The 16370-nt window shown below is 40.0% G+C and overlaps 1 protein-coding gene across 6 annotated transcripts in view; it reads right to left on the bottom strand.

Moving 5' to 3' along the window:
• Nucleotides 1-16370, bottom strand: part of NCOA2 (nuclear receptor coactivator 2) — a 268578-nt gene that overhangs the window by 20383 nt on the left and 231825 nt on the right. For all 6 annotated transcript variants that reach the window (XM_070392625.1, XM_070392631.1, XM_070392628.1 and 3 more), the window contains 4 exons: nucleotides 10716-10926; nucleotides 8436-8642; nucleotides 5752-5964; nucleotides 3525-3654 (listed from right to left, as the gene is read on the bottom strand). In XM_070392625.1, the coding sequence (XP_070248726.1) occupies nucleotides 3525-3654; nucleotides 5752-5964; nucleotides 8436-8642; nucleotides 10716-10926 (761 nt within the window). The remainder of the gene's footprint in view (nucleotides 1-3524; nucleotides 3655-5751; nucleotides 5965-8435; nucleotides 8643-10715; nucleotides 10927-16370) is intronic.

Raw genomic sequence — 16370 nt, 5'->3', positions numbered from 1 at the left:
ATTATTTCATGAAAGACGGCGATTCTATTTCAAGAAAAAAAATCACTTTTATAAGTCCAACAGAAATCTTCAAACAAATCATCTATACATTTTGGACTATATTTCAAACCTCTCTTTTACGTTCCAGGTGAGCTAAGGAAAAAACACAATGGAACTACAGAAAATGGAAATTCAGCTACAATCAGTGAGTATGGGGATATGTTAGAGATTTAACATACTGTCCTTTTGAAATATGTACATAAACTAATGCTTGGTTCATAAACATTAACAAACCCATTCCTAAACAGGTGGGTTGTAAAAATATAAAATGGTGACGGTGACACTAACAGAGGGGATTTTTAAAAAGCACTGCTTTCCTTTTGTTTCAAGAGGGATGTTGTTAGAACCTGTTATCATCACCTCTGAGGCTCTAAGGCAGTAAGATTACCTTGAAGTTGGTCTTAACTTTCTTCCAAACTCAATTATTTAAAATACAATAAGTGGGATGAGTGCCCGGAAAGACTGAAATGACTTCTAAAGTGGCGAAAACACTTTGTTCACACAGTTCTTAGACACAGACGGCCGGAGACAGGGACCGAGGGGGCAGCACAGGCCACGGTGAGCCCCAGAACCTGCGTGGCACAGCTCACTCTGCATTTGGACTCAGTAAAATCGGAATTCTTCCCTTTTAAACCAACCAACCAACCAACCAACCAACCAGAACTCTCATCTGTTTGGGCAACTGAAAATCCTAATTTTGGGCTTAGGATGAGTTCCCTAGAACGTCATCTTTCACATTTCATTCAAAAACAACTATCAAGTGTTGGATTTAATTATTGCACTATATTTTTATTATGTGTAAATTTCCATGGAAATGTCTGGGTTTATTTTATTTTTTACTATTTTTATTTATTTCAGAGAGAGAATCATTGATCAGCTGCCTTCTGTACACCCCCTACTGGGGATCAAGCCCACAACCCGGGCATATGCCCTTGACCGGAATCGAACCTGGGACACTTGAGTCCGTAGGCTGATGCTCCATCCACTGAGCCAAACCGGTTCGGGCTAGGTGGGTTTTAACATACCAAATAGACATATTTAGGAAAGAACAACCCTCCCACACTGTGAAATTAGACTCAAAGTCTCCCTATCTGTTCTTCCAGCCTCACTGCCACTCACGGTGCAGTGGGAGGACCAGCGGTGTTGGCATCACCTGGGCTTTGTGGGGAAGGCAGACTCCCACCCAGACCTGCCTCTCAGTGAGACTCCAGAGGCAGTTCACAGGCACAGTGGGGTTTGAAAACACTTGTTTTGCTGGGCCAGTGTGGCTCAGTGGTTGAGCACTGACCCATAAACCAGGAGGTCATGGTTCCATTCCTGGTCAGGGCACATGCCTGGGTTACGGGCTTGATCCCTGATGGGGGGCATGCAGGAGGCAGCCGATCAATGATTCTCTCTCATCATTGATGTTTCTATCCCTCTTTCCCCCTCTTCCTTTCTGAAATCAATAAAAACACAACCCCCTTAGCGAATGGCATACAGCAGGTGAGCACCCTTCCTTCTTTAGACAGTTATTAATCAGTTTCCTTAATCTTTTCTTTCACTGCAATAACCAGCTCTCTACTTTTCTCACCAAACCTATTGCTGGGCACATATTCACCTTCCGCTATTTTTTAAAACGTCATTGAATCCTTTATTACTCACTTTACAGAAAGAAAAACGGGCACACACTGCAACCCTGCACTGCGCTGCCCCGACTACGATGAAAGCATTACATCCCAGAGAGGGACTCACTCAGAAATGTGCATTTTTAAGCAGCTCTAGAAATGAGGCCTGCCTGGGTGAAGCTCCAGGAAACCCTGTTGACTTTCATCATTTGTGCATTTGATAAGAGAATTATATGATTTGAGACTAGAATAATCCCAGAAGGACATAAACATCCACTCTGCAAAAAGGTCTTCATGGAGCCTCCAACCCCAACTCTTATTAAAAAAAATATATTTTATTGATTTCTTACAGAGAGGAAGGGAGAGGGACAGAGAGTTAGAAACATCGATGGGAGAGAAGCATCGATCAGCTGCCTCCCGCACACTCCCTACTGGGGATGTGCCCGCAACCAAGGTACATGCCCCTGACCGGAATCGAACCTGGAACCCTTGAGTCTGCAGGCCGACGCTCTATCCACTGAGCCAAACCGGTCAGGGCCAACCCCAACTCTTTACATATGAGCCTCGAGGCCAAATTCCTCCAGTTTACGTTTTCTAAGAAGTTTGCTTCCTGGAAAGCAAAGCCTGCATCCTGTGAGGGCCCACTGCCTCCTGCTCAGGCCCCAGCTCTCTCCCTGCCCTAGGCTCTCGCCCACCCGGCCGGCTGGGCAGTGCCATCACTCAGGCCTCAGTCCCCTGTGCAACCCCGGCTTCCGGTGCTCTGCTAAAACCCAGTGAGATCACGCAGTATCACAACGGATGTTGCCTTTGCCGGGAATAACACAGAACAAAACACAGCGATGAGCTGAAACACAGGCATTCTCCGAGCCACGGGTGATGGGTGCGTTTTTCTCCATAAAGCAAAGCGAATTCAAAGAGCTACCCTGAGACTGCTGGGCTGAGCTGAGGGACCCTGGGGGAGACCCAAGTAAGTAGTGACGTCACATCTGGCAGAGACCTCTGCAAATTCTCCCTTAATAAAAGTGCCCTCAACTTCAATCCCAGATGTTTCACTAACTGAGATCTGTTATGAACTCCCAGTGTAATTACCAACGTACTTAGGGAAATAGTCAATCATTGGATTTAGAACTTCAAGAAATCCAGATATTGAAAGTATTGAATAAAAAAAATTAGAAATAATGATTACTGTAATATTTAAAGATATAAAGATAAATTCACAAAAATAGCCCTAGCTGGTTTGGCTCAGTGGATAGAGCATTGGCCTGCAGACTAAAGGGTCCCAGGTTTGATTCTGGCCAAGGGCACATGCCCCGGTTGCGGGCTCGATCCCCAGTAGGGGGCATGCAGGAGGCAGCCAATCAATGATTCTCTCTCATCATTGATGTTTCTTTCTCTGTAGCTCTCTCCCTTCCTCTCTGAAATCAATAAAAATATATATTTTTAAAAATCACAAAAATAAGCAAGCAGAAAGAGGTTATGAAAAATACCCGGGCAAATAAAACTCTTAGAAATGAACAATATATACTAAATACCAGGTAGTATCAATAAATCCACACCTAGACACACTGTGGTAAAGCTACAACGCAGCAAACACAAAGAACTGTTCAAAAGCAATTAGAAAGAAAAGATCACCTACAAAGAAATGATAATGATTAGACTGATAATCACAACCAAAAAAACTCAATAAACTTGATCAGACACCACATTCTTTTTCAAAAAACTATTTCAACGGCTTAATGTACAAAATCTGAATTCTTCAGTTTGATCAGGCACCAGCTATTAAAAGGAGAGGACTGACTCTGGGCACAGGCCTGTGTAAAATAACGTACAGAACTCGGAAAGCAGCTCTCCTGGACCTCCTGGGGGCTCCGGACTCACCTGCTCTGGCTGGCGAAGGAGGCCTGGTCTATGGGCAGGATGCTTTCAGGCCACGGGGCGGTCTGGTTTGGAGGAGCTTGCTGTTGGCTATACTGGGCGCCCCCCATGTTCATCTCTAACTCAGATGGTCCTAGAAAAGAAGAAGACAAAAGTCCAAAAATCTTACAGCCTGTAATCAGGGAAGGATCTATTTCTGTTATGTAATACAAAGTAAAACATCTGGTTTTTAGAAAATGAAAAAGACAGGAGGAACACTAATCAGGTGAAAATAAGACTCTTTGTTCTGATACAGAAATACAGGCAGTGAATATCAAGGCTAATCACCGCTTCCAGGGTGGTGCAGAGCAGCAGCTCTACGCCTCTTCTTGCCCTGAGGACCCTTTACACTTTGTCAAAAAAGATTTTGTCTATGTGGGTTGTATCTTACTGAAATTTACTTTGTTGGAATTAAAATTGGCCAATAGAAAAAAATATTACTTCATTTAAAAATCATTATAATAAACCCAGTATGTTAACACAAACTTTTTTGAATGAAAAAACAAAAAAACCCAACGCCACCTTTTACTGATGTTGTTTTACATTTTTGAAAATCACTTTAATGTCCTTTGACAGAAGAGAGTCAGAATTTCCTACTTGCTTCCACATTCCAGCCCCGCGAGAGAAGGAGAGCGAGGAAGGCAAACAGCGTGTTAGTGGTAATTATGAGAATAGTCTGGGCTTGGCAGACCCCCTTTCCAAAGGGCACCGGGGTCCTGTGAGAGGCGCTGGTCTGTGCGTGCTCCTGAACCTATTGGGTTCAGTGACTCTCCAGGGAGTAAGGGTGGAGCAGAAAGGAGGCCAGTAGCTCAGACATGCTCATTCTTAATAGCTCTTTTTAGAGGTTTAAGGCTAATGATGATATTAGCTTTTTAACAATTTTACTGTTATCATTATCTGTAGACCTGTCTTCCATTACAATAGATTTCCATTATAATCAGAAAAACTCAGTTATACAGCAAAGCTCAGAAGCCAAGAGTGATGCCTTTCAATGATGAAAGACTGAGACTAAATTAAATTTCTGGATATAGGTATTTATTATGATGTTTTTTAAATGAAGGAATATTTAAAAAAACTTCCCAGTTTAATTTTGCATGGAATTCCTGTCATATTTTAGCATTTCTCATGCAACCTCAAATGACAAGAATGTCATCTTTCAGAAACAATAACCCCAAATGCACTGAGCACTTAAGCTGCTGGTTAGGAAAACAGATGCCAGAGGTGGGATGAGGAGTCTGCACCTCCTGCTCCAAACAACCGTGGCACCTTCCATCATCAGTTAGCTCCTAGTCATGGCACAATATCTAAGTATATGAAACAGAACATAAACGTCAACTTATCTGAGCTATGCTAATGTAGAAGAGGAAGGTTAATATGTCAATGATTAAAAAAATAATCTTGAGTATGAGCTGCATTGACCATTAATATGTTTTAATAATGGCTTTATTGAGCTATAATTCGCATAGCATACAATTTATCTCTTTATAGTATACCATCCAGTGGGTTTAGTATATGTACAGATTGTACAACCTCCACGACAATCAAGTTTAGAATATTCTTATTCTCCCCCAAAGAATGACCATTGGGAGTCACTCCCCATTGTGCCCCCACCCCCAGACCCCCAGTCCTAGGTAAACATTAAACTACTTTCTCTACAGATTTGCCTATTCTGGACATTTCATATAAAGGGAGTCATGCAATATACCTGACCATTAATTTTTAATAACATGTGAGCTGTATCCAAACAAAATTCTACTGATCCTCACGATTTGTGAGACGTTCCGTAGGACCTGCACCTTCGTGAGGACCGGGAGAATCCGTTTAACAGTGGAGGGCAGTGGCCCAGGAACCCGCACTTGAAGGTCGTGAGGTGACCCTGATGTTCACCCAGAGTCAGGAACTGCTGCTGCATCACTGAAATGCTTCTCCAAAAGACACCATTCATATGGGACACGCACTGCCCATAGAAGCTGAAATTAGGTAATTTAATGAAAAGAAAACATCACAAAGGTAGCTGGCTCTCGTAGGAAACTGAAAAACCTTTGAGTTTTTATACAGAGTTCCAGCAAAATCCCACTCTGACAGCGTGACATGGGGGACACCTAAATGGCAAATTAGGAGCCTGTCTTGGGAGCACTTCTGGAGCTGTTAGTCTAGGAAAGCAGAAGCAAAGCCAGGAGCACCACCTTACCTAGATTCATGACCTGAGACTGAAGCATCTGCCTTTGGCCAGGCTGGCTGCTGGGTCTCATGGGGATGCTGGCGGCTGGATTCCGAATCATACCTCCTTGGAGCGTCCTGTTCATGGCGTTGGCGGTAGCAGCACAGGTGACTCGCACGGAACTCTGCGGTGCCCACTCCCCAGATGGCATGGTGGGCCGGGCGGCGTTACTACCTATCATCCCTGAAGGCAAGCCAGAGAAGACAGAGACATGCAGAAACTGAAAACATACTCAGCACGTGTGAACACCACACAATCTTACTCTGAGCAAGACAACCAGTCTGCAATACGCAACTAGCCCAACAGCTAAGGCCCTCACTGGGACAGATGTGGGCCGTTGGCTAAGAAATAAGAATTGGCAATTACTACAAAGTTTTTTACAACACGGACTTGCCACTCTGTATAGTTCGGAAAAGCTGTTAAAATTGTTCCCATATGTACTCAGAAACAGGTGCTGTGGCGTGTGGATAACCCCAACTTCCTTCCTCAGGAAGTGAATCACATTAGCTGACACACACGTCAATGCTTTACTTTCCAAAAGGGAGGTGAGGCCAAGAGGAACAAGGTAAAAAACTGATCATCAATACTCTAATCATAAACCAAAATCATGGAGACTATCCCGTGAAGCCCACGCCTATGCCTTTCAGAGCATTAGAATTTGTTAAGCTTTAAAATTGCCGGGTAGCCTCCAAAGCATGGGGCAATGACCCGATCTTTCTACTATGGTTCTTTGTAGCCAAGGCTGGGAACTCCTACTACTTCAATATGCCTGGACCATCACATTCCTGAGTATAGATCTAGAATGGGTTCGGGCAGACTGGTAAAAATCCTTTTATACTTGAGATGTTAATAGCTAGTTGACCACACATAATACAGGAGCACGACACTGGTAAGCAGGATCAGGAGTCTGCTTTCCCTTGCTCGGCCGCCGAGATGCTGGCAACGGCCAGAGATTTGCCAAGACTTGATATTCTAGAAGTTCTGGAAAAACCCCAAGTGCGGACCCTTCATTTTGAAATGTTTAATGACGGATGTATAAAAGCTCTGCTTTCAAATACATGACTTGCTTTCATTTACTTTAATTATAATAAACAACTAAAAATAGGGTACATTGAATAAATGGAGCAGCCGTGTATGGTGGGTGGTTTTTTCCTGGAGAATGTGCTCCGTTAGGATGATTAAGAGTGAAGGACATTTAATTAGGTTGAAAAAGTTAGAACAATATTATGGTAACATGTATTTAACAAACTATTTTAAGATTAGATTTAAATTTTACAAACATATAATAGGAAATAGGCATTTTAGCTTTCAAAAAATATATTATCTAAATGACATAACGAGATTATAGAAAGTCCAGAAAGCAGAAGGTAAAACCATCCTTAATTCAACAACATTAATGCAATTATAACTGGGGGAGTTTCTCTCAGCGTTTTCTTTTTCAACAAAGCACAGGCAATTAACTGCATGATGACAGCCTGAATACCAGTGGTCTCTGGGTTGCTTAGAATTGAATACAGGTATATCCCCAAGTTCTTATATCAAGTTCCCACAAGGACTCAGGTCTTCTTGGATTCTGCTAATAAGAAGCCACCTTTAATAAGTCATTGGCTCCTGTTCTCTTATAAAATTTACATAAACCAATATTTTATTTCTATAAATCAATAGTCTTAAAAATTATGCAAAATTTATATGGCACTATTTCTGTGAATATACAAATTAGTGAAGTAGTAAGTTCCTGGCACTTGGGATAGGTACCCAATTAGTATTTGTTGAATGAACTATTTTAATACAGCATGATTCATTGCTTTATGAAAAACAGAAAGTAAAAAAATCCATCTTTTCCCCTTAAATTGAACTCTTATTTTCAGTTAACTACCTAAATGGCAAATGGTTACAGGGATTACATATTAAGCTAAATACAAAAACGAACAAACAACCCCCCCAAATTAAACACCCACCAATATAAGTTCTTTTGATAATATCTATTATTTCAGTACCTTTTTCTTTAGGCCCTCATTTCAACAAAGGAAGAAAGCTATAAATTGTGAGCAGTTCATCATAAAAAACTGGAGATTGAGCCTGAAACGGGCATGTGCCCTGACTGGGAATTGAACTGTGACCTCCTAGTTCATAGGTCAACGTTCAACAACTGAGCCACACCAGTCGGACTAAAGTTTTTATTTTTAATGAATATTTTTCTGAATGAGAATGGTATCATTTACAAGCATGAAAGGTTGGCTGAATTTTAAACTTTTATTCTGAAATTCTCCAAACACAGATCATCAATTAACAGGAAGTTTTGGGGTTATCAGCAGATTATCATGAGAAGCTGGCAACTACCAAATTATTTTACACACACCACCACAATGTCTCCAACAACAACGGGAACAGAAGTGAAATGAGCCTATGGTAGAGGAGTAATAATTAGCAACCTCTGAAAGTAATGATCACAGAGTAAAAGGCCAGCTTCCTGGAACGCTCTCCGATGCTTCCTGTACCACTCTCATGGTGAAAAGCTGTAAACTTTTCTTACATTCAAATGTTAGCTTCTAACATGAAAAATTTCATTGGAAGAATTCTACTAGTTTGATGTGGATGAAATACATCATTAGGTTACAGAACCCAGTAAAGTAACAGTGCATTTGAGCCCTTACCTGTGCTACTGTTCCCTACATTTCCTTGGTTTCCTATCATCCCTTGGTTACCCATCATTCCTGGCTGAGGTATCACTGAGTAGGGACTATTGTTTCTGATTGGTGGGAAGGGTCCAGCACCAGTTGGGCTTTGCAATGTGATGTCAAGTGGTAAATTCTGGTTTGGCAATAACCTGCCCAGTTGCCCTGGTCGTGGGTTATTAAAAGCTAAGGAGAGAACAGATGAAAATTAAAGGTTAATATCAGGAAACAAAAGTAGTGTTTAGGAAAAATGCTGTCTGTAAAATAACAACAGATATGCATGTCAGAGACCAACTGCCTAAACAAAAGACAAATTCAGACAAAAAACAAGCAGTGTCAGAGTCTCCCAATCTAATCAACAAACAACTAATTTAATTATTCACATTCTTACAAAAAAAGAAAAAAAGAACATAACATGGCTGTCACTTACCATATATTTTTTCCCAATACTAGTCTCTAATATTCAATTGTATTTGCTAAGTAAACCACTCATATGGTGTTTTTCATGTTACATTATTAGAATTTAGTAGTATTGCTGTCACAGCTATCTGCATACAGCACCAAACCCAGAAACATACAGTTTGAATGTTACAATTACATGTTGATACTAGATTTTCCTAGAAGAATTAGGTTCAAGGTATTGAATTTTAGTGGAAGTGAAAATCTTCAAGTGTAAACTGTTACCTGAAGTAATTATTAATGCTTTAGGACCCTAATCTTTACTCTTCCAAATATAGCTTTTTAGAATTCCAGATACATTTAGATTTGAAATGATTCTTAGGGTTAGTTCCCAAGATTTATTGTGTAATAAGCACTACACTAGTGCACTGTACTATTACATATACAACCGGTAATTTGATATCAATGCTATTTAAATTTTTTTAAAGTACAAAGATATTATAAATTACAATTTATAGCACTAATGTATTAAATAATACCAAGTTTTCACTTTTTCTGAATTATTATATAAACATAGTATGAAATAGAAAATTTAAAAGAAATGGTTCTTCACAATCAATAACAGAAATAAAATATTTAGAAGAATTAGGGCTTGAAATAGAAATGATATACATGCTTATTCAGGGCTTCCTCAGGGCTAGTTATGTGGGTTACCCATCAATAATTTGAACACTATTAGGAGGTACAGATGGAGGAGAAACCATGAGTTCACATGCAGTTTGTCCTTCAATTCCCCAGGATAATGAGCATGAACTTTCTAGTTTGTTTCTCACTCACTTCTCAACTCTTTGACTTGTGCTCTCGTGTGGTCCATAAGTAATCCTCCATTCCCCAAGAAATAGGCAGGTTTGAGAGATAACAGTAAAAGCTCGACTTTGTTTTACCCTTTTTGGGATGATCAGGAATCACTTGAGAAAAGATCTAGTAAATAAATGTACCCTGTGATTTGGTTGATAGGTGCCATTTCTGGTTTGAGAACCAATGCTAAGCTTTGGGCCAAACTGTTTTGGAAGGGGCGGGGGGGGAATCATTTCCTCCATTCACTAATGTAACTCTAAGGAGGATATCTGTCTTCCTATAAATTATGTCCCTGGATCAGGAAACGTTTTTCTTCCATTCAAACTATTGGGCAACTTGAGGCAACTATCAAGTTTGTAAACTAAGTGTTCATAGTGAAGGTTCATCTTAAACTTACATAAATAAAATTTAAAATAAAAAGAGTAAAATAAATGATAAAAATGTACTTAAGATAGTCTATCAAACTAACCAAACTTAAAATGCACTTAGAACACATTTGTATGATAAAGTTCCATGTAAAATTGATATTTGTATGAGGTTTCCTAAGAGCTAGGACAAGATGTTTTTAATATGTGTAGCCCTTTCACATATAATGATTAAATATTTTGAGAATTTTTAGTAATATATTATTCCTAAAAAGTCAGCATAATTTCTCATTTCCTACATTTTAAGTGTTCAGTTATATGTTAAAACATAAAATCTATTTAAGCTCCATTTCTGAGGGCAGTAGCTGAAATGCAGGGAACTATGAAGATCATCTAAAGAACTTTATGTATGTGGGTCAGCCAACCTCACTCCATGTTGATTAAATCGACCACAGGGAATGCTGGGAAGCCACGTTCACGAGAATCCACTCTGAATACTGTTGGGAAGTACCAGGACAGTAGATGGTGCTATTTGACCATAAAAACCTTGAAGTGACTAAGCTGTTTGCATCAGATTTTAATAATCCCTGTTTCTGATGATGATTATATGGCATAACCATCAATATCTCATACTCACTGCTCTGGGAAATTCGCAGTGCTGTTTTCTGGGCTCCAACAGGTGTAACCGGGCTGTTTTCAGCTGTGAGTTGCATGAGGTCATTGATGATGGCTTGCTTGTCAACTGATCCAGCAGGGGCGCCAGGCCTCGTGTCTGGGAAAAGCTGTGGTAATTGACTATTCTGCAAATCATCCAAAATCTCCTCCAAGTTGTCCAGCTCGCTGCCAGGCTGCAGTAAACGACAGAAGAATTTATCCTGCCCCACTGTGAGCGTGGGCACCACAGGCCTGCTGGCAATTACAGACCCAGCTGGTCCAAGGCACCCCAGCCAAGTAAAAGATGCAGACACATGCCCACCTCAGGCTCAACAGTCAATTGATCACCTTTTAAAAAAATTAAATTGACAAAGAACATATAACTTAATCTCTTGGTCCTGAATTTCCTCCTCTGTAAAATGAGAGACGGCTAAAATAGACAGACAGGTCTCTTCCAGCATCGTGACTCATTGGCAATTTATAAATTCCCCCTTATTTTATGCTAGTAATTCAATTAATTGCGAGAATGCATATTTCTAATTAACCAACAACTTACTTCTAATGAATCAACAACTTACAGTCCAGATCTAGGTTTTGTAGTTAATTTCCCTAAGAAATGACAACAGTAATAAATGCTGTTAGAAAATCTGATCCAAATTTACATGTCATCAGTATTTAGTAAATGGTGATTCTCTTTTAGGACATTTTTTTAAATTAAAAAATATATTTTTATTGATTTCAGAGAGGAAGGGAGAGGGAGAGAGAGATAGAAACATCAATGATGAGAGAGAATCATTGATTGGCTGCCTCCTGCATGCCCCACACTGGGGATTGAGCCCACAACCCAGGCATGTGCCCTGACCGGGAATCGAGCCTCGACCTCCTAGGTGGATGCTCAACCACTGAGCCACGCTGGCCGGGCAGGACTTTTTTTTTTTAAGAGCAGGGGGAGTAAAACACAAAATCAGCTTGCAGCAACGGCAACCATGACAGCTAAGCACTGCCCTTTCAACTTGACTGGTGGTTTTTCCTGCTTGTACTTTCAGTTTCGAATAACACTGGCTTTCTCATCACTCACCAGCTTAGGTGACAATATGTAGGGAAGAAGCAGGATGAAAACAAGTTGTTCCTAGACACAGCACCTATCAACTGACTTCACAGAAGCCATATCTAATTTCATTTCAGTTACCAACATAAAAATAATAAGGTAAATATCACCACCATGTTATACTTGGTGGTTTTCTTCCAGCAAGCCCAACTAATTTCCATATTCTTTTACGTAGAACCTACCTATGTGCCAAGTATTTAAAACCAGACAGTGCCAATCACACTAGAAAAAGGCTAAGTTATGCACGAGGGTTACTTTCTAGTGAAGAAAGTGGTAAGAATGACTTTCTTGATGTGTAGGTAGAAAAACGTAAGTATAAGTTAGGCAATTTCCCCAAAGTCACTGAATGGACTTTGAATCCTTGACCGTGACTAACTCTTTTGTGTATACTGGCAACTCTAATGAAATTGCTTACCTCTGTAAGCAGAAGGGCTTACAGTTTTATTCTATGTACAATCCTATTTCCCATGTAGAGGTTGGACTTGTTAATGTTTTTGCAATTTATGGCAAATATAATAGGGATCCATTTTCTTGGGTTACAAGAGGACTTTCTGGTTAGGTTAGCCATTCATTTCTAACAAAAGACAGAAGCACAAACATGAGAGAGACACATCTCAGGTGAGGTTCCACAGCTGGCACCCTTGACAGTCCCAGGAAGGCACCTCATTGGATGTCCCCTCCCAGGACCACAGAGCCGGTGTCTCCTGCTGAGATGAGGCACGCGGCTGCTTGGCTGAATCCTAAACGGTAACGAAGTTGCACTTGGAAGCCTGGTGCTGCATTTTCACACTATTACAGGCACAGGGAACCAAACCCGGGTGAACTCTGTCACGCACCTCACCATCACTGCACTAGGGCTCATACTCAGCGGGCAGAATGGTGGCAAAACTGCTCATACTATTTAACCATTTAATAGCCGCCTCTTCTTCCTTTCTGAATGCATACAGATGATTTTGTGTAAGTTAGAAGGACATGTAAAGTGAGTCCATTACACATCTATCTGTATCATGTTCTGCTGAATCCGTAAGTATAAAGAGCAGTGTAGCCAAAACCGGTTTGGCTCAGTGGATAGAGTGTCGGCCTTCGGACTGGGGGGTCCCGGGTTCGATTCTGGTAAAGGGCATGTACCTGGGTTGCGGGCACATCCCCAGTGGGAGATGTGCAGGAGGCGGCTGGTCAATGTTTCTCTCTCATTGATGTTTCTAACTCTCTATCTCTCTCCCTTCCTCTCTGTGAAAAATCAATAAAATATATTAAAAAAAAAAAAAAAGCAGTGTAAACATTTATTGCTCTCCAACAACTGCCTGGAACACAGTAATGGCCACTCAGTCAACCCGATGACTTCTTTTCACTATATTAATCTGTAATCTAAAACATTTCCCCAGGATCAACTACATTTCTTATAGAAATTCCTATAATTTCTCAGGATAAATGATTCATAAAAACGTGTGATATCCTTATAGTGGTGCCATGAAAAAGCTCGAGATTATCCCTGGCTGCTTTGGTTCAATGGATAGAGCATCAGCCTGCAGACTGAAGGGTCCTGGGTTTGATTCCAGTCAAGGGCATATGCTCAATCCCTAGAAGGGGGCATGCAGGAGGAAGCTGATTAATGAATCTTTCTCATCAGTGATGTTTCTATCTCTCTGTCTCTCCCTTCCTTCCTCTCCGAAATCAATAAAAATGAAAAAAAAAAAGCTTGTGATTAGAAGAGGTCCAAACAACCTGGGGAAGTGTGTGGCTGCCCTAGGAAACCAAAACCGCCCTGGAAATTGCTGCCTTGTAGAGCACTTCAGAAAGCGGCCCTGGAAGACCATTGTGTGCGTGTGCGTGTGCGTGTGCGTGTGCGTGCGTGGTGGTGAATGAGGTGGCTGTTCTAAGTGATAAAGCTGCTTCTTGAGAAAGCTTTGCAGACTACTTTGGATGAGAAGCATCCAGAATAAATAGATTCATATAAACAATCATAAAAAATAAATCATTTTCCTCATTGCTATTGTGTAAATAAATATATTGTCCCTCAACCCGATATGTGTAAAGGAAAGTTTTTGTACTATCAATTAACAACAGTCTGGGTCTAGGCTCCTACCTTTTATTTTTACCTTTACTGTTTCCATTAAAATGAAATTATCCTTTAAGCCATCTCAAACAGAAAAATAAAAATCAGGTTTCAAAGACTTCTAGTGACAGAATTCAGGATTCTTCCTTTGTAATCTACTCTTGTGTATAATATAATGAGTTTAAAAGCCATGCAGAAACTTCTTGGTCTTAGAGTCAAAATGAATAGGCTGTAGACATTTAACTACTGACACTATTTGAGTTCATTTAGTGTGCTCTCAGAAAGATACACTATGAAATTTTCCCCATGAGATAATACTGCTTTGCTTGCATTTATTCTTATCAATTTTTGGAGTGCACATTTAATGCTAATCTAATTGTCTTAAGTTTACTTTAAATGTTTCTCTTCAAGGAAATGAAGTTCAAAATGCCTATACTCCTTTGGTTGTTCAGCAATAAAATTGGACAAATATGGCATTTTTTTCTGTAGTCATGCAAGCTTTGGAAGCGATGGATTTGATCACAATAAGTTTCTGATCTAACATTTCCTTCCCTAAATTAAAAAAAAAATTTTAAATTTATTTCAGTGAGAGGAAGGGAGAGGGAGATATATACACCAATGATGAGAGAGAACCTTTGATCGGCTGCCTCCTGCACACGCCTTAGTGGGGATGGAGCCTGAAACCCAGGCATGTGCCCATACCAGGAATTGAACCATGATCTGGTTCATGGGTCGGCGTTCAACCACTGAGCCACACCAGTCGGGCTCCTTCCCTAAAATTTTGTAAGCTTTAATTCTCATCCAAAGTTCTTTTAGTCAGCCCCTCTTCACTTTTTAGGCATGATTTCTTCACAAGACAAAAAGACTGATGCCTTCCTTTATAAGGCTTTGCCAAGGGACTTCAAAGTTTTGCTTAGGCATCTATTCGAATGCTCAAATTAGCCACATCAATTGAAATAGTTAGTTTAAACTATTTCAGGCTGAAAATGAGTCAGAAAGATTTTCATACAAGTTCTACAAAATGAAAATTGAACATGATTTCTTTAATTTTTCATTTTTCTGGTTTTATGAATTTTTCATGTCAAATTACTTGTTCTCTGAAGCAAACATAAAGAGCACATGCATTTTAATAACACAAGTATTCTAATAAATTACTAAACATCTTTTCAAAATTTTAAATAAAAAGTGTAATTTTACTATATTTGCGTAAAATAAAATTATTAAAACATGGTAATCTAACTTACCACATTTGAAGGGAAATACAACAGTGTAAGATATAGTTTGCCAGCCTAATGGAACCAAATACAAGAAGAAAAATTTTTTAGACTATTTCTAAACCCTCATCCTACGTAGCCCTGTAGCATTAGAAAGAACATAAGTTCCATTTGGAGGGGTATCAACGGACTCTATTGTGTAAATAAGTATATAACTTCAAAGTTGGTAAACAAACTGGAAATTTTGCTGTCATTACTTCCTGTTGGTTATGAAGTGCCTAGAAACAAATGTTTAAATACTCTGCCCAGTAAAGAAGACTATTTTAGGTAAAATAGAATCACCGGAATACTTCCTGTCCTAATCAGTTAGTGATCAGTTAAACACACACTTGGGTAATGGCTCTTTGCTGAGTCAAAAGAACAAGACAGTTAACTGCGTACTCAGGTTTGCTAACAGTTTATCTCACTAAATAAAAAACTTGTGTTCCCTTGAAATCAAAGAAAAGCCTCCAATAAATGTGTATTTAATAGGAGATACAAATAATCTGTGTTTGGAATTAGTGAAGGAGAGCAGGAGGAGAAAGAATCACTGTTGTTTTTTTTTAAGTCATTTTAACTTTGATCTAAATTTAAGTAACGCATACTTCCTGTGGTAACTTTTCTTTTCAAGTTGCAATGTTTTTGATGTTAAAAGTGCTCTGAAGCAGTATTTTTTGGTGGAGTTTTAAATGGGAGGGGATAGGGGGTGAGATACAGACTAGGTTTCATTAAGAAAAAATACTGTAGATGTGTGTGTTTGTGTACATTGCCTTGTGGTCTACTGAAATACTAAAAAATTTGTACTGATAACACTCTGGGCTTTGTTCCTTAGGTGGGACAATTTTGATTAGAAAAATGTTCCTCCTAAACAATTAGAAACTAAAAGGACTTTTAAAAAAACTTCTTTTTGTCTGAAGTTAAATGTAATCATATATCCAAACATAGAAACGCCGAGCAGTGTCCCTCTTCTCCGGCCCTCTAAGTCCTAGGGCCTCAGGCCTGGGACAGAAACAAACGGTGTTTCTGGAAGGAGGGGCCGACCACGGAGCTACTGAGCTAAGGTGGACCTCGCGAGGCACCTTGCCCTCTAGCGTGTGTCAAGAGACTTGAGTGACAGTATGTGTGCCTGCCACCCTGAACTGCCACTAGCTCTGTATATTCTAACCTAGTAAACCCCAAAAGATAAAACATCCACAGCTGTCAGAATGGCCTTACAGCATA

Source organism: Myotis yumanensis, unplaced genomic scaffold, assembly GCF_028538775.1.
Source record: "Myotis yumanensis isolate MYYU_CA2020_CCGP unplaced genomic scaffold, mMyoYum1.0.hap1 SCAF_15, whole genome shotgun sequence".
Lineage (NCBI taxonomy): Eukaryota > Metazoa > Chordata > Mammalia > Chiroptera > Vespertilionidae > Myotis > Myotis yumanensis.
This window is presented reverse-complemented; position numbering and strand designations above follow the sequence as displayed.